This window comes from Carassius auratus, chromosome 2 (genome assembly GCF_003368295.1).
Source record: "Carassius auratus strain Wakin chromosome 2, ASM336829v1, whole genome shotgun sequence".
NCBI lineage: Eukaryota > Metazoa > Chordata > Actinopteri > Cypriniformes > Cyprinidae > Carassius > Carassius auratus.
Window position 1 is genome coordinate 15608790 of NC_039244.1, and position 27618 is coordinate 15636407.

Consider the following 27618-nt stretch of genomic DNA (forward strand, 5'->3'; position numbering starts at 1 on the left):
TATATATATATATATATATATATATATATATATATATATATATATATATATATATATATAGTGTCACTGCCTGGAACCTGTCTGTGTATAAATATGTTTGGTGTGCTGGAAGAGAGAGAGACTCTGGAACCTCAGTTGAATTGTGATGAATAAACAATGACCAGATCCTTATTCATAATGTAAGTGTACTATGGAAGGTTCATTCCCTGGCCAGGAGGATGTGAAATAACCATGCACTGCCACAGATCCTGCCATGTGGTGGCCTGTCCATTGAGAATGGAGTGGCAGTCCATGATTTAGGACTGTTATACATATATAAATATGTATGTGTGTGTGTGCGCGCATAAATTGAAAGTATTTCTTAAAAAAAATGAATGGGTTGTCTCAGTAACCCATAATGTTCCTTAAATTGCTGATGGTTAATATTTAAGGTATACTCCTCCCCAAAATGAAAATGTTCTCATTAATCACTCCATGTCGTTTCCAAACTCGTAAAACCTTGTTCATCTTCGGAACATAATTTAAGATATTTTGGATGAAAAACCGGGAGGCTTGTGACTGTCCCATAGGCTGCCAAGTAAGTTACATTGTCAAAGTCAGAATAGTCCATCTGCCATCAGTGGTTCAACTGTAACATGATGAACTGACGGAGTACTTTTGTACAGACGAAAACAAAAATAACACTTTATTCAACCATTCCTTTGTCGAACAGTCTCCTCTGTGTCTCTCCACATCAATCAAACTGCCTACGCTCTTCTGTGTCAGCCGCGCCACAAGGATGTGCTGTTTTCTTTCAAATCAAAGCATAAATACACGTAGAAACAGCACATCATTCTGGCGCGGTTTTGATGACGGATTAAATGACAAAGATTTATTTTGGGATGGAGTATCCATTTAAAGGTTAAGATCAGGAATGGATCAAAGGCTGTTTCTTAGGTTGATACTTGATTGATGCAGTTTAAAAAAAGCTTTAAAAATGATGCAACTTATGACAAAAGAGTACAAACAATTCTAAGTGCTCTCACAGGGCTGTTTTCCACTACAAGAAGCACTAGGGAAGCACTGAACTCTACGCTGTGCCAAGGGATGATGCGGTGTGTGTGTGTGTGTGTGTGTGGTGATGGCCAGTAGCGCCATGGTTGGAGAGTTTAAATGAGACAGTGATGAAGAAGAGGCCCCTAGCCTGAAGAGAAGAAGAGAAGCATCTTTTCTTGAGATACAGCAGTGCACAGCTACAGTCTCAGACCAAAACCGACAGCTTCAGTGTATGGGCTCTTACAGGACTAACAAAAAGACATGTTTGCTGGATAACTGGATTGCTCTTGGCAGGTGTGTTATCATGCGTTTTTAGGTTTCTAATTATAGGCCTGAAGTCTTCTGGCCTCCTTTCATGTTTTGCAATTTCATATAGACATTTGTGATACATGTTAAGAACACGTTTAACAGATTATCATTACTTAAAGGGATAGTTCAACCCAAAATGTTTCATTCTGTCATCATTTATTCACCCTGATGCTGTTCCAAACCCATAAGAGGTTGGTTAATCTTCGTAACACTAATGAAAACGTACCACTGAAAATCCAGGTAACCAAAAAAGAAAGATCCAAAAAGGTCATAAAGGAGTTGAATGAATAATCCAAGTCTTGTCAGGAGATATGATTTATATAATGAACAGATTTAATTTAGGCAGTCTATATGACCTTTTGGATCTTCTTAAAGCTTGTGTTCAGAAGACTAACCAATGTATTATTGCTTTGAAAGAACATGAGAGTAAGTAAATAATTACAAATAATTTTCAATGTTAGGGAACTATCCTTTTAACATTTTCTTTTAATTTAAAAATTAAATTAAATAAATTAACTATTTGTTTTTATTCATTATTTTTATTTCATTTTTTTATTCAATAGTTATAGTTATATTTGCATTATTTATTCATTGTTATTTTAAATTATTATTAAATATTTGAATTATTATAAAACTATTGAGTTGACAAACAAATAAGTTTCTCAAAATTAAAAAAAAAAAATTTAAATTTAAATTAATTTAATAATTTTTAATTTTATTAAATTCATTTATTTGTATTTTATTTTTTACATCTCTGCACATGGTGGTCTTTGACTTATGTATGATCTGATTGTACATATGAATCATTATGATTTCCTCAGGCAATTTTGCTTTATTGTTACCTCCCACCCCTCTGAGTGCTGAGATGCAGGAATAATCCAATCAAGGCAAGAGGATGCACATCAACATCTGTCTAATCCCATTCTGAATGGGGATTTGGTAGATAGCATGCTTTAAGCGACATGCAGTAGTATAATTCAGTGGCTGGCCAGACCTCATGGTTTCAGGTGGACAGTAAAAGAAGAGGATACATATTGCAGAGACAGAAACCTAGACGACCCGTCGCTTATCTGAAATCCAAACAACGGTCATATGAGGGGCCTCTCTTAGTTTGGGCTTTAGGATGAGCAGTGGAAATGTCAGGAGACTGAGTTTTCAAGCGCACACCTCTTCTGAATCCACTTATCTGATAAAGAAGCTGGACAGACGCCACTCTTAAGGTCAGCCAGAAGATTATACTGTGCCCTGCTGCTCTGCACCAGACGACTGTGATTCTTTTGTCATGGTTTTCTTTTGAATTGGTCACTACTGATACGGTTTCCACTATGACAGAGCCAGAGGACATCATCTATAGACATGATCTGCCCTTATTGCTTCATTTATATTTGAACACTGTCTTTACCTGCACCTTTGCTTTATTTAAAAATATAATTTGCCCTTCATGTTTTTTAGCTGAGCACTGCCTGCTATCTGTTGAGGATCTGTATTAATTGTATTCTAGGCCTGGTTGCAAAGACAAGACAGTATCAGAAAATAGGCCATGGTTTGATACCATGAACATCCAACCTGACACATCTAGAACAGTGTTTCCAAACCGTTTTGTCTTGCGTATCCACACAGCGCCATCAGTAAGAAACAGGGCGCCTTCACTGACACCAAACCAAAAATGTGCACCTGTTAACCCAAACTGAATATCATCCTGAATGATCATAAATCTTATTAAAATTACACTTTTTGCAATGATTCACTAAAAACAATCAATACAGTGGATGAGTAACAGACTTCAGCTTCCTCTCAATTGGAAGCAGTCTTGGAACTTGTGGTTTTCATTATTTCATGGTAGTCATTATTTCTGTTTATGTATTTCTGCAAGTTTGTATTTATTTATTTATTTACCTAATTCATTTACAGTTATCATGATTTTTTTAAAATTCTTAAAATATTCCTTAAAAATTATTTTGACAGCCCTAATATTTTTGAAATTATAACTTGTTTTATATATTTGTTTTTAAATTAATTGTATTTTTAAAATGTCTGCAAATTTATTATTATTATTATTATTTATTGTTAGAAATTCTTGTAATATTCTGACAGCTCATATTTTTAACGTGATAAATTCAGTTTTATAGATTTATTTATCCACATATTTTTTTACCAATATTTTTATGTCTACAAATATGAATTGTATTTTTTATTTTTGTGATTATTATTCATTACTTGAAATTCTTTTAAGCTTTTGACAGCGCTAATATTTTATAAAGTCATAAGTTCTGTTATAGATTCAACAGTGTATTTTAAATGTTCAACATTCCACAGTGCTTGGGAAACACTGATCTAGAACCCTTTCCTAACGCAGAGTAAGCATGAAGGAATAACAGCTGGGCAAAATGTACAGTGTCTTCTATGCATTTATATTAAAGAATTTGTTCAACAAACACAATACCCCAAGGCATGCAGTTTCATTATGATATTAGTGTTGTGCTCCACATTTACCTTAGTGAACTATTTTTTTCTGTCCATAAGTCAAAATATCCATTATCTTATACTTGTAAACTTATTGCCTCTGAATTGATTGAAGTTGGCAAGCAGTGGACTATAAAATCATGCTTTGCATTCAAATGATCAAAGTGCAAACTGTAGTAGAAAGAATCTGGCAGACAGAGTGGGCAGCAGCCACTCTCAAAGAAATCAATGACATACAACATTTGTGCGAACAAGACTGCATCCCCCATAAGCATGCATACATATTGTATTTGAAGCCCTCTTGATAAGGTAACAGCCAAGCTGATGTTCTTAACTTCCTGTTAATAAATCTCTGGGGAGAGAGAATAAGTGTGTGTAAATGGAAGTGTGTTTCTGTTCTTGGCTGGATGTCTATTAGGGTCAAAGGGTAAACTATACAGTGGGGATTGCTGGGGAAAACGCAGGGATGGGTCACTTGGCAAAGACACGTCACTGCAAGCAGATGCCTTTAGCATCGCACTAACCCATGTGCTACAGTAACAAACATCAAACTGAGAGACCTTAACACCATTCACCACCAATCCATTACTGTTAGCAGATGACACAGCGCTTTTAAAACAGTCATTCGTTATGAGTGTGTTTGTGTGCCACATACTGGCACATTAAGCCTTTTTTTTTTCCTGTGAAAGCAGTGGGTTCGTTCAACTTTCTAGTATTTTGTTGCAAAGGGACCAGTGTTGCCATATCATTTCCTACAGATTTTCCACCTTTCTGGAAGCAAGAATTTTTAACAGTGCATTTGTTTGAGATTATTGCTGCAGCTTGCCAAGTTGGTACCATAAAATATCGATTCTTTTCCAGATAGTTATTTGTGTTTAAAGCAAAGATTCCTTCCAGTAAAGCAAGCAAAATCCATTTTACCTATTACCTAAGGTATCGCATGTGAACTCATGCAATAAATTTAGTAGTAGCATTTAGGATATTATGTTATATAATTGTTTTTAGTTTCTTTGTTAATATCTGTATTAATATTTGAGTGTATTAAGCAGAATAATAGTAGCTCGTCTGTATTCCTTACCTTATTGCAAAGGTGTAAATTAAAAATGTTATTTTACATTTGAATCATAGTTGAATCATAATCATAGTTAGTAGTTAACCCTTTAATCCCATCAACTGTATTTAACAATTAAACTATTTTCATAATTTTCACAGTCTGTTGAAGTGATAGCCTATTCATTTTAATTTGCAATAGATGATTGTCTTCAGAAAAAAAATTTGTTATGCTGGTTGAAAGCCACAATCCTGTGCGTTCCATTCCGTGATAGTTGAGCTAAAAAAAAAATTAAAAAAAGATGGCTTCTGAAAGTTGCGTTTGGTGTTCAGTTTGTGTGTAAATGTATATTTCTGACTAATGTTTAGCACTTTTGATGAAATCAGTATTATAGTAATTAAATAATTGTTTAGTTATCACAAAAATCTGTTCTATTTTGTTGTGTATATCATTAAACCACCTCAGAAGTCTGTCCGAAATCACTTTCATGAGGCGCCTTTGTGCAAAAAAGCTGCCTGAAAAGTCATTGCCTCACATGGCAGCGAGTTTTGGATGCGGCCTTAAAGCTTTCTCACCAGCGAATGACACATGATGAAGCCCAGCGGTTTCCAATTGCAGTCCTCGCATATATTGCATCATATTCTGCATGTCTCTCTTAGTTAACACATCTGATTCAGATAACCAGCTTGTTAGAAGTGAGTTATGTGCATGAACTGTTTTCCAATCGATAAGATCCCTTCACAGTGTTCATTGCTCCTAATACCTGCAAGCAGGGGCAATCCATTGAAGTTTACTTCACTTCGGAACATCCATTCACGGATTTGCACTGAGCAGCGTCTTCACACAGAGACAAAGCTTACTAGAGAAAAGTGTGAAGTGTGACATAATATTCCTCTATAAGTAAATACTATTTAAATAGGGGGTAGGAGGGCTGGAATTGAGAACCGCTGATGTAGCCTATTGTAGTAATGTTGTCTCTGGTATTCTGGTCTGTGTGTGCATTCATGCACTCAGGGGGCGTGGCTTTAGACGACCATTTGCAGAAAGAGTTGGACGTTCCCTTTCAGTGCTATCAGGCTAAAGTTAGCATTTTCCAAAATCTCCTACTGCACCTTTAACTGTAGTACAAACTCTTAATTGTTCATGACATAATTTTTTTTTAAATTGTTAATGACATACTATTAATTTTACTAAGTTTACTAAGTTTCTAATTTTGTGTCTGCATCTTTTGATCTTGTAATTTGCAATTTTAATTGTTTTTATATATATATAAAAAGTTGTCTTTTTATTGAGGTTCATTTATGCTTATATCTAAAAAAAGTTTAAAACTGTTTGCAGATATGTATTAAATTCGCAAACCTCATATAAAAAGAAAATGGAATAAAACATAACAAACAATAACAAAACATTCAAATATATACTATCATTTAACTTCCTTTAGAGTTAACAATTAACAGAAAACACCGCCTTTCACTGATCATTTTTTGAAGATGAATTAAAAAAGATAAAGGTTACATTTTGTGGAAACACACATTATAAAGGATTCAGTGTTTAACTATTCATGCTGCAATGACATAATGTTCCATTTTTGGTTGAATCCTTTTGAGATGTTGTGTTGAGTCATCAGCTTTGACATTAAATCATATAATTCATCAGCAGTTCAAAATGGGCAAATCTTGTTTACAAAACAGCACAGAGACCAACACAGCTGGGAACAGTCTGTCTGGTTGTAAGGTCAGGTCTAAAAGAAAAGCAGACAAAACACTGAGATATTCTAGCCGTGTGTGTCGCAGAAGCTGATTCTGCCCTGTCATTGAGAGTTCAGTGAGAGTTCAGAGAGATAGGGTTTAAAGGGCTTTTCTTTGTGTCTCACACAGGTACTTACACACCATCTACCTGGGCATCAGGAGCAGGCAGAGCGCAGAGAATGACCGCTGGAGGTTCTACTGGAGGATGGTGTACGAGTATGCTGATGTCAGCATGCTCCACTTATTGGCCACGTTCCTGGAGAGCGCACCTCAGCTGGTGCTCCAGCTCTGTATCATCATACAGACTCACAAACTCCAGGCTGTGCAAGGTAACACAACACAAGTGCACTTAAACACATTTATGTTTGTGTCACTATATTAAGGAGAACATCTCATGGACTTCCATTGCTTTTACAGTAGATCTCCTAAATGGGCGGTCACATTTACCGTTGCTCTGTGAAATCCAGTAATTTCGATAGGAATCTGCATGGTCAGAAGGGCAAAATAGTTCCCCACTCAGATTTTGTTCATGTTTAAGTCATGTGAATTCCCCACATCGATTGATAGAAAACTGCTTAGTTTGAAAGTGAGCTCTTTGTGAGCTGTGCTTAATATATCTATACGCTGTTGACCTTGTTTTGACCTCAAAATTTTACTGAAATATCGCTTGACTGCAAATTTGACCTTACTCCTACTGTTCATTTTGTCAGCCATTTTTAATTTTGTTTTAGTCGTCTCATCACCATCTCAACTTAGTCATGGGAAAGAAGCTTGTCAATAAACATTTTCCACCATGCATTTCAGTAATATTGGGAGACATGCGTGCCGCATTCTTTAAATTTCCATCTAGATACAAATATGCCATGATGCTAGGGGTGCTCCCATCACGATCGGCCGATCATTATGCGCATCTCGTCAGTAAAGCCGGTTCTCTAATCAACGGTTAATTCCATCAGGTGCGTGATTTCACATAGAGCAGCTGTTACTACACAGAGCCTATGTTAACTGAGAAGATGCGCCAAAAAACGCTGAAAATGAAGTGGATTTGCGCATCTTCTCTATTAACAACGAGCACCCCTACATGATGCCAAAGCCCCTCATGTTAGAAGGAAGCCATCGTGTTTACAACTGTGATTATGAGCGCTTATCAGGATCAACGAAATGCTGTTTTTTTTAAAGTATGTGACATATTTAAAGTTCATGGTATAGAATCTTTAAAATACGTCCAAAAGTGTGTTATTGTGGGGACATTTCCACTAGCCTTGGGCTAGTTTTGACTAGCAAATTGGGCGTATTTGCTGTGAAAACCTGGAAACCCTGCTTCTACCGTCAGTCTGAAGGTCTGGCTACACAAGAATAAGTTGATTCTAGTTAAACCTTAACTTAAATCAGCCTAAGGTGGTTTACTGGTTTTAGCTTGCTAGTTTCAAATGTAAGATTTAGTGCTTGTTTAGCTGGTCTCCTAATCTGGCCAAACTGCCTTTAAGATGGTTTAAATGGGCGCCCAGCTGATTTTCCAACCTTACTTCTTCTTTCTTCTTTGTGGATACTATCACAGTGCTGCCATACTTCTTTGTAAGTGTGAAGGTAGGAAATGCTGAGGAGAGAGAAGTCCCAGGTTTACTGTCATCCTTCACTTTGCACATTTCATCCTGTCCATATAACAGTGATGGAGAGGGACAGAGTGAGGAAAAACTCAGCTGCCACTGAACATAAACGACTGCTGCAAGGAAGTGAAGTGGAGTGCTTTTTTAAGTGTGTTGCCAAAAGTGGGAATTTATAAGGGAAAAAGCAAGTCTTTAAACCAATTCAATTTTGTTTGGTTACCTTTTTGGAAATGCACCATTTTTGGGCACGGCGAAAACCAACTGTGCAAATTATACAGCAAACAGTTAGATGAACTGTTTTATAGCATTGTTTAGCAATCAACTTGTTTATATCACTTGATGTTTAAAATCCTGTAGTGTGAGCCACAGTCCATTTACTGACCGTCTGATGCAAGCAGGTCTATAATACCTGGAGATGGCTATCCGGTAACATTCTCATTCATTTTAATGACAGTTACTCGGCTGACATACTCTGATCCTCTGGAAGAATGGGATTTGAAATCTGCCATCTTTGCTCATGGGAACTGAGATCCAGACAGTATATTTTTTTCTAATCACCAAGGCCTGGTTTCATCAAAACCCAGAAGATATAAACCCCTTAAATTAATATTTAAGCACTAAGGTTTTCTCAACTATAAAGTTGTCTGCTCACTCTAAAGTAAGGGGACCAGATTTCTGAAATGAAAGCAAGGGAGAAAAAGTACACTAGTTCAGTGTACTTTATAATGTCCTACCAGCCGAAACTAACTGTACTAAGCTAACCAATCCTAACCCTTTTGGTCTGTTACTTATAGCACACAAAAGTATGCCCGCTGTGGTCACAAATTCTGTCATTACCGACATAGTTTGAAGACCCAGTGTTTCCCGAAAACAGTTCCAATGAACATTTGCTAACAGCATCAAAGTTAGAACTACAGCTCTCAGCCTGTGGCAAGAAGCATTGCTCCTTGTTAGTGATGAGATGTGGACCTAACAATCAGATGCCATGTTCAGTCTCGAAATGTTTCACTTGCAGAATTTATTAATCCATGTGATGTAATTAATCATGTAATTTTATATTGTTAAACCAATGTGGTTCAAGTGACTGTCATCTGTTGTATAATCAGCAGTTACTACATTTGGGAGAACATAAATTCTTTTCACTTGTGCACTCACATTTGTACCGATTTTCTGTTTTAATTTTTTTTTAATGTACAGTCACTTGCAAAAGCTACTGAGATTATTTGAATTATTTCTATTTTGTATTCCCACCTATTACTGTGGATTCATTGATTACTTAAAAGGCATATTAAACCAACAAACCTGCTTTACAGGTAACAATTTAGTTCAGGCACCAATTCTCTCTCTTAACTAGAAGCTTATTAGCATGCATATAACTAGTTTATTAGTACTTATAAAGCACATGTTTTGCATGACCATATTCTACATCAATTAATCCTGCCCAATACCTAAACATACCAACTACTTAACTAACTATTAATAAGCAGTAATTAGGAGTTTACTGAGGCAAAAGTTGTAGTTAATAGTAACAATTGGTCCTTAAATAAAAGTGTGACCACTTTACCTATCAGTCCTTTCCTGTATAAGTGGATGGCACTTAGATAAGAATAATAAAGCTTTTACACTTTACATGGTACAGCTCACTTTTAGCTGGTTTTCTACTGTGTACAGTACCTAATACCTGGTACTTTCTTTAGTACCACCTTTGGTTGAGTTTCCAAGCGATCCATAACAATACTACAATGTGATGAATGAACACTGCAGATCACTGATTGGTCAGAGAGAATCATCACTACCAGCATCAACTGGCGGAGACACCAAACCCGCTAGATTTAAATAGTCAGCAACATCCACCAATGTATCATTTGTTACTGTGTTCAAGTTGCGACCATTGCACGCGACTTGAAAAAATAAATTGCTGTATTGTGGTCAGTAGATGAGGTGGCGGCACAACTATAACAATCAGTGAATAATGTACTAAACTGAAGTGGAAAAGCAAGCCAAGCCACATGTACCACACAGTGGAAAAGAGACAGAATTGGATGGGGTTATGTAGTTTCACAGAGACTTTTAGAACAGAATATAATCTCATCATGTTTCTCATTGCTACTAAGAACACTAGGGTAGATTTATGTGACACCTTAAAACCTTCAACTTGACATTGTGGTGACCTTTCAGTCAGCCTCCATTAACCAATAAAAAATGGTCATGTTGCCAGAGCTGTTCATAAAAGGCTATTTTGTTGATTTGTGCTTTTGGGCTTTGTGTATTGCAGAACCCTGCCTAGCAGTTAAAGCTTCAGTGCCTTTATGTGCTGTCTTCTGTTCTTCATAATCTTCCATAAACAAAAGTGCCCAGGGACTGTCAGATTTTTCTCCCATCAAGGCTGAGAAATGATTTATGAAAGCAGGGGTCTTGGTTTCTAATACAACAGAGCTGCGAATATCCTCTTTTTTTGAGCATGGGGATCTGAGCGTCTGCTCCGTGTGACAGTGGGAGCGGGTCTGGAGGCAGTTTTGCTCGTGGTGTTTGGTAGAGCAGAGCAGAGAGCCGTCTGATGCTCCAAACTCTTTCATCTGAGACTTTCCTTTGAGATTTGTCGCTCCTACGCTTACAAGTCAAATAACAACGTTGAGCAAAGTGTAAAAATTTAACCCAGCAGTACAGTTACAATTCAAAAGCTCAGTGTCTTCTAAATAGATAAATCAACTTGGGTACCATTTGACGGCAGATGGCAGACACGCAGTAGTGAAATGTAGGACGCATTTGATTTTTTTTTTTAACTCAGACTGTCCCTTGCTCGCTCTGCAAATGCATCCTCCCTAACTTTACCAGCAACTGACGCTGTCAGTCAGTAAGGCCATATCTTTTCTCACTATTTTCCCTTACGTAGCTTCTCTCTGGACTACCTGCTCACATAAATAATGGGCCACTCAGCCTAACCATTTCCTGCAACACTTCAGTGTAGGAAAAAGTCTTGCTCATAACATGTACCCAGCAGTATGTCATAAACAGAAATGTGTCCCCTGTCACACCATTAAATGGTTTGTACTGATTTAGCATTTTTTTTTTCTTTTCTAGTTACATAAGTAATCACTAAGGCATCATAAGAATCAACTGTATGTTTATTGTCAATTTTAAACAGGGCTCTTACATCATTAATGTTTATGACTTCACCATGTACAAATCATAAAAAGTATGCTAATACATTTATATGATGCTGTACGTTAATATAGGTCAGGTTTAAAAAACTAATTTAATACATTATGAAACAACTGTGTCTCTCCATCATGAGAACAGAAAAGGTTGAAGATCCCTGTCTTAAAACAATGTTACTGTGATTACTGAGAATTTTTTTTATCTGTTCTTTAATTGTTTAAATTGTATTTGAAAACAAAGAAGCACCAAGCATTTATTCAAATTATGTTTTTTTTTTTTTTCAACAAAATATTTTTATTTATGCTTACTTTGTGCCAAATTCACATTTTCAATTCAAATCTCAAAATTGCTGGTGGTCTCATATTTTATGTAGATCTTAGCCAGTGATTCTCTTTTTAATTTAATTTTGTAAATGAAGATGAAATCATGTTACTGTACCATACATTATTTTATTTTATTTTTTTTGTATACCTCCACTGTTGGGAGCAAAAAAAAAAAAAAAAAAAAATTTATAAAAAAATAAAAAAGAAAGATTTTCAGTCAAGTTGTGGCCCAACCATCTGTTTTGACTGCATTTCTGTTCAGGTGCAATTGTAACAATTTTTGTCAAATCAGCCAGCCATATGTTGGTATGGGAAACATGAATATGTACAGACACTGTAATATTAATAGATTTGCAATGAAAAAGATTAAATACAAAATACTGAATTAAATTAAAAAAGGTTGAAAAATATATATATATTTTTTTTTTCAGAATCTTCATGCAGCTCTTTTCTATAGACACATGCTCTTTTTCTTAGACACATGCTCAAAAAGGACAAATAAACACCATAAAAGCAAGTAGTCCATAAGACATGCACCATATTTGAGATTTTGTTTTTAAATCCATACAATAGATTGGTTTGAGGAAGATTCCTCTAAAATTCTTCTTGTGTACACAGATAAAATAACAACATGGAGGGTGCACAAATTTTGAAAAATTATGACAGGTAAAATATTCCCTTAATTTGAACGGATTTGAAGGGCCTGTAGAAGTAGATGAAGAAGATACTGCAGTGATGCTGTGGTTTGCATAACCCTGCTGCTACTACACACCCTACAAGAAACACACAACACCATCTAAGGCCTCCTCCCCTCTCCAAATTACTGCAGCCCTCATGAGCAGGAACAGCAAGGAGCATTACGTCACTGTTGCAGCTCTCGCAGCCTGACACGCTGGACTGTGGCAGGTTCCCGTGGCGACCGTCTCCTCAGGATGCGCTGCACGTGCACAGGATACGAGGGAGGGGGGAATACATGCACCCTCACTGTCGTAGAGAGCATCGGAGCCAAGCCACAGGCCAGATAGCCCACAGAATAAGAATTATAGCCTGGCCTCTGTCAGTTAATTAACCCACTTTGCAAAGTAGTCATTACACCCCCTCAGCTCTCTCCAGCTATAATGGGCCAGATTTAATCTAAGTGGGTTAAACACGTAAATAAGAAAAAAAAAGATAGATAGATAGACAGACAGACAGACCTACAGACAGACAGACCTACAGACAGACAGACAGACAGACAGACAGACCTACAGACCTACAGACAGACAGACAGACAGACAGACAGACAGATAGATAGATAGATAGATAGATAGATAGATAGATAGATAGATAGATAGATAGATAGATAGATAGATAGATAGATAGATAGATAGATAGATAGATAGATAGATAGATGAAGTGAATGTATGTTAGTATGTTATGAATGTATGTTGATTCTGTGCTTTTAATCACTCTTCAGATGGTCAGGGTGCACATTCTCTGTTATGAATGTACCATCTTATGCTATCAATTAATATATTAATCATTGATCAACTATTTTTTTTTTTTTTTTTTTTTTTTTTTTTGCTGTAGAGTGTCTGTAATGCACAGTTCATTTGAATACAGATAGAGAAATAACAAATCTGTCTGTTGCAGCCTTTGACGAACAGTGAGCCTGCAGCCTCTGCGAAATGAAAATAATACTCACCTTTATTTGGACACAAATTAACACATCTTTGCATTCATCATTTTACATGAGGACTCATTCAATTATTAATTGCCGTGGACCGCGATGGTGTTATCTTCAGAACATGAGTATTTGCATTTTTACTGATGCTTGTTTAAAGGAACTGATCGGCACTGAAGCTTCCTGTTATCTCTAGTTCTCTTCTGCTTGCACTACAGCATTATACAGAAGGGCATTATTCTGAAAGCTGTGTGTAGTGTTGATAAGATTTGGGTATGAATGTCAACCTGACAGGTAAAGACAAGAATATTTACACTTGGTTTTCATTTAGAATTAATGAGGGAACTAATGAATTCAAAGTCTGTCTTGGTATCTCAGGAACAGTTCAATGCAGTGGGAATGTCAGATTTATTAGTCTTTTTCTGACAGGAGAAATGTTTAATATGTGAGAGAGCCATATGCTGCCTGTCTAGAACTACAGATGAAAGAAAGCATAATATTATATAAATGCAAACATTTTAATTGATTATAGAGAAACATTAAATTAAAAATAAGACGAGGTTCAACTGCATATTTCTGCATGTATTTTTGTAAATTTATGTTGACATGTTTGGTTCCCTTTGAATAATCTTGGATGTGTTATTCCTAATTTTATCCCCCCCATGTTATAACCCCCCCACCCCCTCCACCGAACTTTTCTAGACAGAACTACTGTATTAATATTTTATCTCAGTATCAATCTTAAACATGAATGTAATACTTTTTACTATGCAGTGATTATATCAGTGAGGATATACTGGACAGTGTGTGGAATCTGTGTATTCTGTCACTCACTCTTTCAAGAAACTGATCACTCCAGCAGCTTGAGCACATAACCATTGCAGCCAACTCCACGAGAACAGAGTGTCACAGTGGTAAAGACGGGCTTCACGCACCTGTAGTCACTGCTGGCTGCTTTACTGTACTCCATCTGGTGCAGATGGCTTGTAAAGCCTCCTCCATTAAGCACAAGCAAGTTTTTTGGAACATGATTGATAACATCTCGCTCATGGGCCAGTGAGTCATAAACATGGAAAGGTGACATTTAGCAGAATTCCACAGAGGCTGTTTTCCCTGAATAGAAAATGAAACACAAGTCTCATTTCTTGAGTCACCATTTATCAGTTTTGATTAGGGCCAAAGCTTGTAAATCTTGTGAATCACCAGAGGGTCTAGATATGAAATTGTAAATTCATTCATTATAGGAGGGTTGCTTGTGAGAAGCACTGGAGCATGAGCCATTGATGGGCACTTCCTCGGTCAAGCTACTCAATTTACCCACTTCTGATTGTATTCTCCAGAGTCAGGAATGCATAACGATGTAGTAACGAGATAAATGCATTTGCATGCCTTGGTGAGCACTTCCTATTCTGCGTCTGAAAACAGTATCCTGTTGTATCTGGGCAAGAAGTGCTTCAAATGTCAAGCTACATTTATAGCTGGTTAACATGAAATGCACTGGCTTTTTTCTATTTACATAATGGAAATGCAAAAATATGTTTTCAAGTGATGTTTAAATGTATATTTTTCTTTGTTTTACAAAGCATATTTCATGTTTCATCTCAAGTTGTTCAATGACTTGGTTTCTTTCTCCTAGGTAAACAAGTACACTAACATTGTTGTTGGTTGTGATGCAGATGACATTATATATAGTATATATACATTTTTATAATGGATTTTCATAGTTTGAGAACCTAAAAAAATCTGAGCCTGGTTGAAAGTAAAAATATATACAAAAATCAATAAGTAAATTAATTAATAAAAAAAAATAATTGTAAAAAAAAAAAAAAAAGACATGGTAAGATAGAGGTGCTCGAGAGAATCTCTCTCTCTCGCTCTCTCTCTCTCTCTCTCTCTCTCTATATATATATATATATATATATATATATATTATGAAAATAATAACAATATTTTGCTTAGTGTTTTTATGCTGGTACCTTGGCTGATTTAGGCCTGTCATGGATAAAGAAATATGGCAAATATTGCCAATAGGAGGTGGCAAGTGATTAATGAGTGATTAATGGGTGATTCAATCATTCATTGAATCATTCGTTCAAAAGATTTGTTAAAAATGCCTGATTCATTTAGTCTTTATAAATGGATTATTGAATCATTGACTGAAATGATTTGTTCAAAAACATTCATTCAGGAACAAAGCGTTGTAGTGTTGCCCTGAGAAGCACAAATGATCTACTATGGCATTGTTTGGAACTATTTTTGTTCGTGTAACAGAAAAAAGTAATAATATATAAAATTTTATCAAACATTTAACTCAGTGAATAATAACTTCATGTTTTTTCAACTGTTGGATAAAGTTATTATCACATTCGTGATTGCACTATATGTTAATATTTAGGAAAACGGCACTCACACAATGTCGTATCTTTTAAATATAAAAAAACAAAATTCCATACAGGGATATATAATTTTTTTTAAATAACTTGGATTATAGGAGCTGACACGTTTCAGTTAAAGAAAAGACTAAATAATTAAAAATTTTCTTAACATACTGCACATAAATACTGTGGGTATTTTTCCATTTGCTCATATCTCTTTTGTTCATTAACAGGTGGACAGTATTGTGATGTTCAGCCATAATCGACACTTCTCTCTTTTTATTTCAGGGATTACAGCAGCTGCTTCTCTGGTGTCACTGGCCTGGGCTCTGGCCTCCTACCAGAAAGCCTTGCGTGATTCCCGCGATGACAAGAAGCCCATCAGCTACCTTGCTGTCATCATCCAGTTCTGTTGGCACTTCTTCACCATCGCTGCTCGCGTAGTGACCTTCGCTCTCTTCGCCTCAGTATTCCAACTCTACTTCGGCATCTTCATCGTGCTGCACTGGTGCATCATGACCTTCTGGATCGTACACTGCGAGACCGAATTCTGCATCACCAAGTGGGAGGAGATCGTCTTTGACATGGTGGTGGGAATCATTTACATCTTCAGCTGGTTCAACGTGAAGGAGGGACGCACCCGCTACCGTCTCTTCATCTACTACTTCATGATCCTGTTGGAGAACACGGCCCTGAGCACATTGTGGTACCTGTACCGCTCACCCCCCAGCACAGATGCATTTGCCGTGCCTGCCCTGTGTGTGATCTTCTCTAGCTTCTTCACTGGTATTGTTTTCATGCTCATGTACTATGCCTTCTTCCATCCTAATGGGCCACGCTTTGGCCGTTCGGCCAGCCTGGTCCAGCTCGAGGACCCTACCGCTAACTTCACTCTTCCCCCTGAGGGTGCCACCAACTCCCTGCGCTCCAACCGTGGAGGCACGCTGGCCAGGGACGCTGACCGCGAGGCCAAGTACAGCGAGCGGGACGGTTGTGTGCCCATCTTTCAGGTGCGGCCCACCGCACCCTCTACTCCTTCCTCCCGTGCCCCACGCCTGGAGGAGACAGTTATCAAAATAGACTTGTGCAGGAACCGCTACCCTGCCTGGGAGAGGCACGTACTGGACAGGAGTTTACGTAAGGCCATCCTGGCCATCGACTCGTCTCCGACCCCCCCACGCCTCCAATATAAAGACGACACATTGATTCAAGAGCGTCTGGAGTACGAGACCACCTTGTAGCCTGCGCTGTGGAAACACACAAACATGAACACATTACTGTCCTCTTGAATAAACAGCAGGACTGTGGCAATAACGTTCCTTGCATACATAGCATCTAGCCATGATGTTGATTGTCATGGACAAACATAGGCACAACATATTTGTGGACCAATGAAATAATCTTTTTTAAACTGTTCTCTCGTTGCTTTTTATTTTTTATTACTTCCGTCATGGCAGGGAATATCTGGGATTCTAAAAGTCATTGCACTGGCTGATATTGACCACAAACCCCTCGGTCCTCCTGAGTGTTGTACAGACCTTCATTCCCAGAGTTGATCGTTCTCAAGCCAACGTCTCCAAACTGCAAGAGGACATCCAGAACACTTTATAGCTTGTCTCTTGCAGCAAATGCAAAACAAAGGCCTCTCCCTTTGAAACCAAGCATCTAGTGCACACAAACGGCATTTAAACAAACAGACTACCCACCGCACTGGAGAAACAGTGGTCCAAATATCACATCGATGGTACACAAATAAAAGAGTCTGCTGATTAGCCTCGAGACGTCCTTGTTTAGGGTGCTGTAACCTATTAGTAGTGTTTCATCAGCAGTTCTGTACCAGTGCCAAATGCTTTGCTCACACTGACTCCACGCTGAACTGTGGCTCGTCCACAAACTGTATATATAAACAGGGCAGCATTTCAACCATCTACTTGAATCCTGTACAAAGAAAAAAGATAAGAAAAGAAAGTATGCGACCATCACAAGAGTCCAAGACACTTGGGATGACAAAACAGGGAGAACACACACTTGTTTTCTTGTTCAAGAGAAGACAGTAGGCCAAGAAAACACTTCCTGGCAGCTCCCTTTGGCGATCCGGCCTCATTCACCTCACCCCTGTGGGCTGACAAGGATCCGTTTGGTTCACAGCAGAGTGACCATCACAGTTCACACAGTGTCCGCCAAACTGTACCTGACAGAACCTGGATGTGCTTCATCTTCCAGGGTTAAAGATACAGTGTTCTTCTAGGCTCTAGGTCAGGTTTTTGGTGTGTCTGTGTTTTGTGTGCTGTATCGGTACAGTAAAATGAGTTAAAGGCACACATAGACAATAAACGGGGTCAATTTTCAGCCTCTCAACACATCCAGACAGCCGGCGAAGTGTACTATTCCAAACTCTGCAGTGCAGTCAAGACCCACTCTATGAGACTCTTCAAATGCCAACTCACAGTCTACAAATCAAAAGTGTCAGGGATAAGTAGTCTGCGACAAAGTCCAAGACTTGCTAATGGGCTCCGAATGACGTTCCGGGCCCCATGGTTCAACAAATCACATCTGCCTAAAAGAGCACTGTATCTTTAAATCAGCCAAGAGCATCCGTTATATATGAAAGTTTTAGAGATTTACATTTTCCGTTCAGTTGCAAGTGCTTCTTTGTGTCTTTATGTTGAATATTCAAAGGCATTTATGGAGACATGGAAGTGAGAGCAGAAAAATACAAAAAATCATAGAAAACAAGCACAAACTTGTCACAGGAAAGAGTCTCAGATTTCTCTGGTTGTTGTTACACTAGCATTGAGAGACAAGGTGTAATTTTACTGCGACAAAAGCTAGATGTGCCTATAGTTTGCGATTTTGAAAGTGTGGGAAAAATGTTTTACGTGTAACATTTTTTTATGCTCTATTTTCTTTCGATTTATTATTTTTTTTTTTTCATGTGTCTTACAAAATGGCGGATCTTAAGGTGCACATTATTTTGCTGAATGCCATTTAAGTGTTTGGAGATGACTGATATAGGACAGTTCGATTGGTTTTGCTTCAGTTTGTCATATCTGAACTGTAATTTGGGTTTTATTGTAGTTTCAAAACACTCCTGAGGTTTTGTAATGTCCTACCATGGTGACAAGTGAACTGAAAGCATAGATGTTTTAGCCTGCAGCGATCTGCACACATGCAGACGAAGATCCTAATTGTGTTGCAACTAAAAAAGTAAAAAATAAAATAAAATAGAACACATACAAAAAAGATTTAGATGAGATCATACAGTATGAATCTATAATTAGTACCACAGTGAAACATAGACCTGTATATTTGAGCTATTTTGCTACTATCCTATCTCGTCAGCATTTTTCCCAAGCGAGTCTTATACTTTCATGTCTCTGCGTGATGGATGATGATGATACTTTGTCTATTTGGCAAAATTTTCCAAACAGCCCACTAAAAGAGTCCCCTGTAGTCAGAGCACACAAAAAAAACTTGTGTTAGCACACCAATTAGGCAATTTTCAGATTGAAATTGCCGCACCACCTACACAAGACCATTTTTGAAGGAAGATGAATGACGTATCGCACACCTCTGCGATATTGCATATCCATCATTTTTCAAACGACCTACTTTTTTTTTTTTAGCTTTCCCATAAATACCGTAGTATTTTTGTTTCAGTGATACACCAAGCACACTGCACAGATTAAGAGGAACAACCTATAAACCGGCTGTCAGTGAGTTTTGGTGACATTCTTTATTCAGCCATTTATCAATTGCGAGGCCTCAGTTTTTACATGTTGAAATATGACACGAATTTAAAACACTCAATGCAATGTGATGCGTTCAGCACATGCAGAATGAATCAAGGTCTTTACACAAAAGGCTGTTCTAATGTTTGGAGATGTTGAATAGCCTGTTTTGATGCCATATTCCCCACACATGCCAGATTATTAATTAAATACTATTAAAGTCTAAATGATTGGAGGGGTCCTGCATAGGTCACAACACAAGAAAGAAGTATGATCAGTTGATCAGTTCAAGTATGACATTTTAATTAAAAATTACAAGGTCAGAATTGCGTACGTAGTTCTTCGTCTTAACGTGGTGACGGAAGACCAACAGTGATAGCATTTAAGCTAATCATAACGTTAAAGCTAAACTATATATCTTTGTCCTGCACTTTTCTATCTGGGTTTTATCAATAAACCTAGAGATATCACAGTCAACCATTTATTCGCTCTGGAAAAACTGAATTCATACCTGTAACCTACCTCAAAGCTGTATTTTAAACAGACCACTCTCCAGCTCTAGTAGTTGATGTGGCTGATAGGAAGGGATTTATTGAGATGGAGGAGTCCCGGTGGATGAGCGGAGGAGTTGGAGGCTGTTCTGTTTATTACTGTTACATCAGTAGAGCCGAGTTCAAAAGCTGGACTTCTTTTACAACAATTCAAAGCAAGGGAACATTCAATTCATGGAAGCCGATTCGGTTTTATTTGCCTTAAATGACGCTCGCCTTTTTGCGGATTCATTATTCGTAAATGGCATTTTCTGTTAGTTTCTTTTGGTTTAGTTGCTGTCATGCTAGTATGACGAAGTTGCATTATTGATTAGCATACTGTGCTTACACTGCAAGCGGACACAAAGAAAGCAGACTGAAATGAAACTGCATATGCAGGTAAACAATCAAATTGACGACCCAGACAGTCAGGGGTCAAGGGCCGTGCTGTTACAAGATTGAGAGCATTTTGATTCAGTTAGCAAACACTGAGTGACTCGGAGAGCTGAAATGAACAGTGACATTATTCTTATTATTATTCACCTGAGAAGCTTTCTTTTGTTGAATAAACAAATTGATGATAGTCCCTCACATGTAGACATAGATACTTAGATAAACTAGAATGCCATAGATTGGGGTGGGGGTGGGGGGTTACATTTAGATAAACGATAATCGGTGGTTATTTATAAAGCACGACATTAGTACAAGCACAGTAATTGAATGAACTCGGTGCCGTTCGGAAATGATGTACAGACTTTACTGGTATTTCAGTTACAACGGAAGTTCCATGGTGACTTGCAAAAGGCTATTTAACTGTAAATAAATGTATGCAAATGTACATGTGTAAAAGAACATTCCTTTCTGAGTCCTGGTCGTGAAGGGTGTCTATTGACTAGAGATCGACAGTTATATATTACATAATAGAGATAAAAACTAGTGTGGTGTATGTGATGTATTAAATGACATAAAAAAAGCAAAAAAAAAAAAAAAACGTTATTATCGGTCTCTTAAGTCAGTTGTATTGTGTGATGAAAGTCTGAAGTGCGTAAAATGCATCAAATCTGTTATCTGATTTCATTGTAAATTGAGGAGTAAAAACAAAAAGTTACATTTTTGTACATATTGGATTTTTGTAAATTTTTATTTGATTCTAATGCAACACAAAGTACCAAATTCATTTAATAAAGTACACTGTGGTCATTTTGTTAGACTTACTTGCAATCTTCTTTCGGAATCGCAGTTGATGTGTGAATAAGTTGAATTTTTAGAATGTCTAACTATTTCAAGATTGGAAAAAAAGCACCTGATGAGCAATGCTGCTTTTTCAGAACCAGTCTGTCACAAATGCAAGGCTTCGTGATTAGTCTGTCTGAATATGTCTTCTCACACCTCGTATGAAGGTTTTACACCTTAATAAGAAGAGACTCCTGGAGAGGCTGAAAGAAAATTAGGAGCACGTGTATAATGCAACGAGAGATCATGAATAATAAAGATTTTCTTCCAAAAAATATTTTTTTATTTTTTTTTCAACAAGTGATTTTTTTTTTTGGGGGGGGGGGTTACAATGGTTGCACAAATGCTGTAAGTTAATACCAAACAGATTTATAAATAGCAACACTGGTGCATTTGTATATCATACACCGAACGCACCAAATGTGCACGGATATCACGGGACAGGGTGATTAAGACTGCGCTCATGCTGACATTTGATCTTTGTCACACACAAGACATCGTCTCCCAGAGGATCATGGGAGAGTGGTTTATTAAGCACAAGAGTGCATTAAAACTGTTTTACCAACACTGAATCCACAGGAATATTCAGTTGTCTTGTGAATAACAAAATCTTTTATAAAATCAAACATTAACAGCCATTATTTCCACACCGGTCAAATATATTATAAATTATTTATTAATCAACTTATAATATATAACAGCTTTTATGTAATGAACTCATAAATCAATACATTTCAGGAATGTTACAAAATCTTAATCCTGAAAAACCTGTATGCTTTGTTGTCTGAATAACATCATAAGCAATTGCCTTTTTTATTTTTATTTTTTAATCATCAGAATATTATAATAACCTCTGAGAGTGGGACAAACCTATATCAACTGATGCTTAAATAGATAGCAGTTCACCTAAAGTACAAGTAAAAAAGTAAAACTGTAAATATTGATCAACATCCAACAACAAATGTTCAAGCATGTATCGCTCATCATTATTATTAAGTGTGCTTACAAAATCCCAAAAATCACATCATGCACAATTTTCCTTCAGGTAGATAAATATTATCGATTTCCAGGACAGAATGTTATATTTTTAAAAGGACATAAAAAAAAAAAAAGAAAACACACACAACACAACCAAAGGCTTTGTGGAAACTATTTTGGCAGTGGTCCTTTGAATAAAATCAAAATGTGCAAGTAAGTTGTAAATTAAAAAATAAAAAAAACTTTGAAATGCACAAGACCAGATGTAACCAGATGTTACAAAGACACACACCATTATTTGATATACAACACTGCAGTGCATGCTAATAGTCCCAATAGTGTCAGTAACGTAGTTGCTAATCTTATAATGTAACAATATTATAAAATCTCTAGTATTCAGATTAATTAAGCTTGAAGCATATTTTTTTTTCAATCTGAGAGAAGGCAAGTGGTCTAATCTTCTTTGTGTTCCCTTTGGAATCGCTCTAGAAGAGCTCGGAGGATGTTTCCAGGTATCTTCTGGTGTTTGTCGATAAGTGCTTGAACTGCTTGTTGCACCTGAGCAGATGGGTTCGAATGAAGAAAATAAACTAATTATGACAAATCCTGACTCAACAGAGGCATTAATTGAACATGTGACATTATCACTGCCTGCTTACAGTGTGCTAGTTGTATTTGCTGAAACATGTTCTGCACATGAGCCATAATTCTATTCATTAGGCACATGTAAGAAAATAATAAAATGTCCAGGGGTTGTGATTTTTAGCAATGGCTTTTAGATCTAGCTTGAATTAAAAATGTACTTGTGTACACCTGCATACATGATGAATGGCGATCACCAGCCTTGGGTGGAACGTTCCCTTAGGGGACGGTGTAAACAAATGGTGCTGGAGTATGTTGTGCAGTCAACAGTAGGTCAGGACTTGTCGGGACGGTGTAGAGGTCTTATATTTTTATTAATTTTTTTGCAAAACACCAGCTCAGCAAATGAACAAAAAGTCAGTCCTTTACAGAACTAGAGTTATAAAAACAAAACTTCTGGAGTCCTACCTTTTCAGCCAACTCAGCCGCGTTGAGTTTGGGGTCGTATGGAATGGGGTCACCCAAGTATGTGCGAAATTTGACTGGAAATCCTCCATAAATGGGTGCTATCGGTAGGCGAAACCTCTCATACACCCAGCGGTAAAATCCTGAATGAATATCCAGATGAATTAAAGATTGAATCATTGAGCTCTTCCATAATCTATTCAGAATGCCATTTACAATTGTGTGAAAGTGCAGCTTTTTTTGTCCATGACTCACTTAATGTTCCAAGTGAGCGAAATCCCTCCCTCAGGTTTCGAGTAAACATGGGTATAACTGGCTATAGGGACAAATCAAGACTCTTAGTACAATAAAACTGGTATGCATGAAAGGAGCAGAAGAAGAGGGACAGTCACTGACCACTTTAGAGTCAATGGCCACTTGTGCAAATCCTTTGCGTTTGCCCCAGAGTAGAGGGTATGTCTCGTCACTGAACAGGGCCTCCCGAACTCCTCCAGGAGAGATGCCCAGGAGGTGGCCGTTCTGCAGGGCCTTCACACACTCCTCCTGCGGCCCGTGGATCACACTAAACACCTCCAAGAGGAGCTTAAACCCTGCCGTGGTCATTATACAGACAATATGAACACAATTAAAGCAAGTTGAAAAATATAGAAGTATTAATCAGAGTGTATGTGACCTTGAATTTACTAAAGGTATAATTTGCAAAGGAATGTCACAATGTAGAATAACTTTACAACAATGCCTTGACAGAAGTTAGTCAGTGCTTCTTGAAAAGATACATATTTATGTTTAAGGTTATGAATAAATCATGTGTGACCCTGGACCACAAAACCAGTCTTAAGTGTACTTTTTTTTTTTTCAAAATTGAAATTTATACATCAAAAACATCTAAATACTGAGAAAAATCACCTTTAAAGTTGTCCAAATTAAGTCCTTAGCAATGCATATTGCTAATCAAAAATTATGTTTTGATATATTTACAGAAATAAAATTTCCCCAAAATATTAAAGGAACATGATCTTTACTCAATGTCCTAATGATTTTTGGCATAAAAATAAAAATCAATAGTTTTGACCAATACAATGATTTTTTGGCTATTGCTAAAAATATATCCTAATGACATAAGTCTGCTTTTGTGCTCCAGGGTCGCATTTGTGTTAAGAACAAAGTGAGATTGTTGCTAAACTAATGGCAGATAAAGTTGTAGGACACGTTTTGTCCCAAAATTCAGTTAATCACAATGAAATTAGGAAGAGAGTAATGACTCTGTCATGGGTAAAAAGAGGCTGACTGATCACTTAATTCACCAGTATGAAATTTGTTTTTACCTGGGACCTTGAACAGAATATGATCAGCCACCGAATGACAAGTTCTTCCCTTTTGAATGATAACACTTGCCAAGAAATAATAGTAGTCTATAGGAATAGCTCCATGATAGTAGACTATAAGAGCAGGTCCTTCGTCTGGAATCTTTTCTAAACCATGAATTTCATAACCTGTCACAAAATAGATACCCAATTAATCAGGGGCAAATTATTCATATGAAGTTTGACACATCGCAAGGCCTTTCATGAAATAACATGGATAATAATATTTGACAATGCAAACCAAAATTATGGTCCAAAAGTGAAAGTACACTTGTTATAATGTTACAAAGATTTCTAGTTTGAAATCAATATTTTTTAACTTTCTGTTTATCAAAGAAAGAAAAATGAATAGCTTTTTCAACAACAACAAAAATTACTTTGTGTTGATTTATAATCTTCAGAAATATCATGCACTCTTTGAAATGAATCAGATTAAACTGGTACAATGAATCAGACAAAACAGTTATTTAGATGTGCTTCTTGATAAAAACATTATGCATTATGGTTATGCATTCTAAAATCACAATTTAATGCGAGGAACATCAAACCATTATTGATTTTGCTGTCAGAAGAAAAGATGGTTTATGGATGGGGGGGGGGGCATCCATGGCCTGATAATCCACATGCAGAATATAAAATCTTGCATCATGTCTTTAGAAATCACTTTTTAATTATGATTTGATTATTCTTGTCTATCACTTAAAAATCAAATCAACAGCACAGTGTATGCAAAGTATGTGAGCACCATGAAAAATCCCAGACCAAAGAAGTTTAATTTAAACAAGGTAGCAATCCTGATCTCAATAAATGTATTTAAAAGGAAAAAGCAAATCCATTACATACCGTGCCAAATAGCTCCATGTCCATCCCATAGGGTTGCCAGAGTTTTCCTCGCACCATCCCACAGGTTATTGGAATAAGCTTCCCTCAACTGGTTCTTACGTTTGTACACATGGAGGAAGAGTATGGACAGATAGAGGAGGATGACTATGAGAAAAGGCAGGATGAAGACTATGGCTAGAGGTGTGAAAACCCAGAGCAGATACTCAAAGAAACTGAGGTAGTCTTCGAGCTGCACGAGCCCAGCCTCCCACACATGAACCAAGCAGGAGAGGAAGCTGACGGATCCGTTCTCAAACAGACAGGACTCATTCCCACTGGACATGCTGCTTCCCTGTTAGCCTCTCCGTGTGGCAGATGAGCTGAGCAAGGCAACAGTCTGCCAAAGGGCAGACCTGGGTATGAAAGACACAAACGGACAATAGCAGACATTAAAATGCCAGCTGAAGCGTGTCATTTTTATGACATTAGAATTTTTTTTTCCTATCTAGGTTTAATATGCGTCAAAGAATGAAAAAAAAAAAACTATGATTTTTGTGGTGCTATCAAAACATTACTGCTTGTTTCAGCATCCCTAACAGCCAAAGGAACTTTGGCTCAAAATAATTGTCTTGTAAAATATAAATGAATGAATGAATGAATGAATGAATGAGAAAAGAAAAAAAAATGATTTTTGTGGGTTCTAGAGCAACACGGACCTTCATGAATGGATCAACCTCATGACTTTTGATACATGTGCAAGACTTAAAGGGGTCATATGATGCGATTTCTCTTGGTGCATAAAGAAGCTCTGTGAAGTTGTAAAGACTAAAGTCTCAAATCCAAAGAGATATTCTTTATAAAACTTAAGTCAATCACTCCCTCCTAAATAGCTTGTTCTAACACGGCCCCACGTGTCTACATCACAATGTGGGAAGTTTTCATTACACCGCCTGTTGTTTGTCACTTCTCCAATAATAAATGCAGGCGTGGTTTTATGTTTAAGTGGCGTGATACGCAAAGCGTAAAAAGACAGTATAAATCATTATAATAAGTAATTATGCCCCCACCGGATACAACAAATGCCTCGTTTGTAATGGGTTTTACTGGTTTTGTCTTGTCACACCGGGACACAGCATCACAATATGGCACTTGGCATAACATTTCCTTCACACACTTAAAGGCATTCAGCTAATCACAATGCACTAAATAGCTGGCCAATCAGCGTACAACTCACTTTCAAGAACGATGCACATGGTTGCTTGTTGATAAGGCAAGGTAAATTATGCCTTGTTCCTTCAACCTATAAACTTTTAAGTGTAAACAGCGTACATTTATTAAACTACTAACGACTCAATAGCGTCAGGTCAATAGCCTGAGTCTAAGGCGGGGTTATCTGTTTGTCCAACCAATCACGGACGGTTGACTGTTTGACAACAATCATCACATTTGCAGTGAAATACAATGATACCAGTGGTGTCTAGAAATGATACACTTCAGCTTTAACTCGCAAATCTAATACTATTAATTTGATGAATTATTATTATTATTAATATATATATATATATATATATATATATGTGTGTGTGTGTGTGTATGTGTATGTGTATGTGTGTGTGTGTGTGTGTGTGTGTGTGTGTGTGTGTGTGTGTGTGTGTGTGTTTGTTTTATAAAAAAAAAATACACAAACCTTCTCCAAACGAAAATGTGTTGCTCGGCCAAACATACCAACTTCACAGCAATGCCCTAAAATCAAACGACATCGATGACAGTTAAGTTAGCTGCTCATTCTTTTAATTAATTCTCAGTCACACGTGAGACTGATTTACATCATTTACATGAACAATGTCAAACGCATGAACAGTGACGTGGAAAGGCATAACATTAAGCCGTTCTGTCACACGTTACACAGTGGATAACGACTATAAACAAACATACAAACCTCACAACAGCTTCAGATTTAACAACCGGCGTTTTTAAAGCTCATACTCTTCTTCAAAATTACACACATGATCACTCGAAAAACTAAACATATGGATAGATGTTTTAAAAGGTCTAAAAATATTATTTTCTCAAATCTACTTACATTTTGATACCTCGATGAAATAGACACTGTTGCCTTCAATAAATGTTTTCCTTACTGACTGAACCGGCTCTCTTTACATGTGACACAAACAGGAAAC

General features: G+C 37.1%; 2 protein-coding genes across 2 annotated transcripts; one reads left to right on the top strand and one right to left on the bottom strand.

Annotated features, from left to right (window-relative positions):
• The first annotated feature begins 6523 nt into the window (after window positions 1-6523).
• LOC113040599 (XK-related protein 4-like) lies at window positions 6524-22344 on the top strand. The gene is made up of 3 exons (XM_026198902.1): window positions 6524-6597; window positions 6712-6935; window positions 16022-22344. Exons 1-3 carry the CDS (start codon window positions 6524-6526, stop codon window positions 16972-16974), a joined length of 1251 nt encoding a protein of 416 aa, XP_026054687.1. The 3' UTR covers window positions 16975-22344.
• LOC113117484 (transmembrane protein 68-like) lies at window positions 21532-27597 on the bottom strand. Its single transcript, XM_026286199.1, has 8 exons — window positions 27522-27597; window positions 27126-27181; window positions 25460-25851; window positions 24578-24745; window positions 23649-23842; window positions 23508-23568; window positions 23256-23395; window positions 21532-22763 (listed from the first exon to the last, which is right to left on the bottom strand). The coding sequence occupies exons 3-8, from the start codon at window positions 25779-25781 to the stop codon at window positions 22659-22661; spliced, it is 990 nt and encodes a 329-aa protein (XP_026141984.1). The 5' UTR covers window positions 25782-25851; window positions 27126-27181; window positions 27522-27597; the 3' UTR covers window positions 21532-22658.
• Between the last annotated feature and the right edge of the window lie 21 nt (window positions 27598-27618).

What these genes read in the sequence shown, in the direction of transcription:
- LOC113040599 (XM_026198902.1), top strand. Translation starts at nt 6,524, where the DNA reads ATGGGCAAATCTTGTTTACAAAACAGCACAGAGACCAACACAGCTGGG. An exon ending in CTGTCTGGTTGTAAGGTCAG is followed by an intron (nt 6,598 to 6,711) that starts GTCTAAAAGAAA and finishes TAGGGTTTAAAG; the next exon opens with GGCTTTTCTTTGTGTCTCAC. An exon ending in CAAACTCCAGGCTGTGCAAG is followed by an intron (nt 6,936 to 16,021) that starts GTAACACAACAC and finishes TTTTTATTTCAG; the next exon opens with GGATTACAGCAGCTGCTTCT.
- LOC113117484 (XM_026286199.1), bottom strand. Translation starts at nt 25,781, where the DNA reads ATGTCCAGTGGGAATGAGTCCTGTCTGTTTGAGAACGGATCCGTCAGC. An exon ending in TGGCCATTGACTCTAAAGTG is followed by an intron (nt 23,569 to 23,648) that starts GTCAGTGACTGT and finishes TTGTCCCTATAG; the next exon opens with CCAGTTATACCCATGTTTAC. An exon ending in CGGCTGAGTTGGCTGAAAAG is followed by an intron (nt 22,764 to 23,255) that starts GTAGGACTCCAG and finishes CCATCTGCTCAG; the next exon opens with GTGCAACAAGCAGTTCAAGC.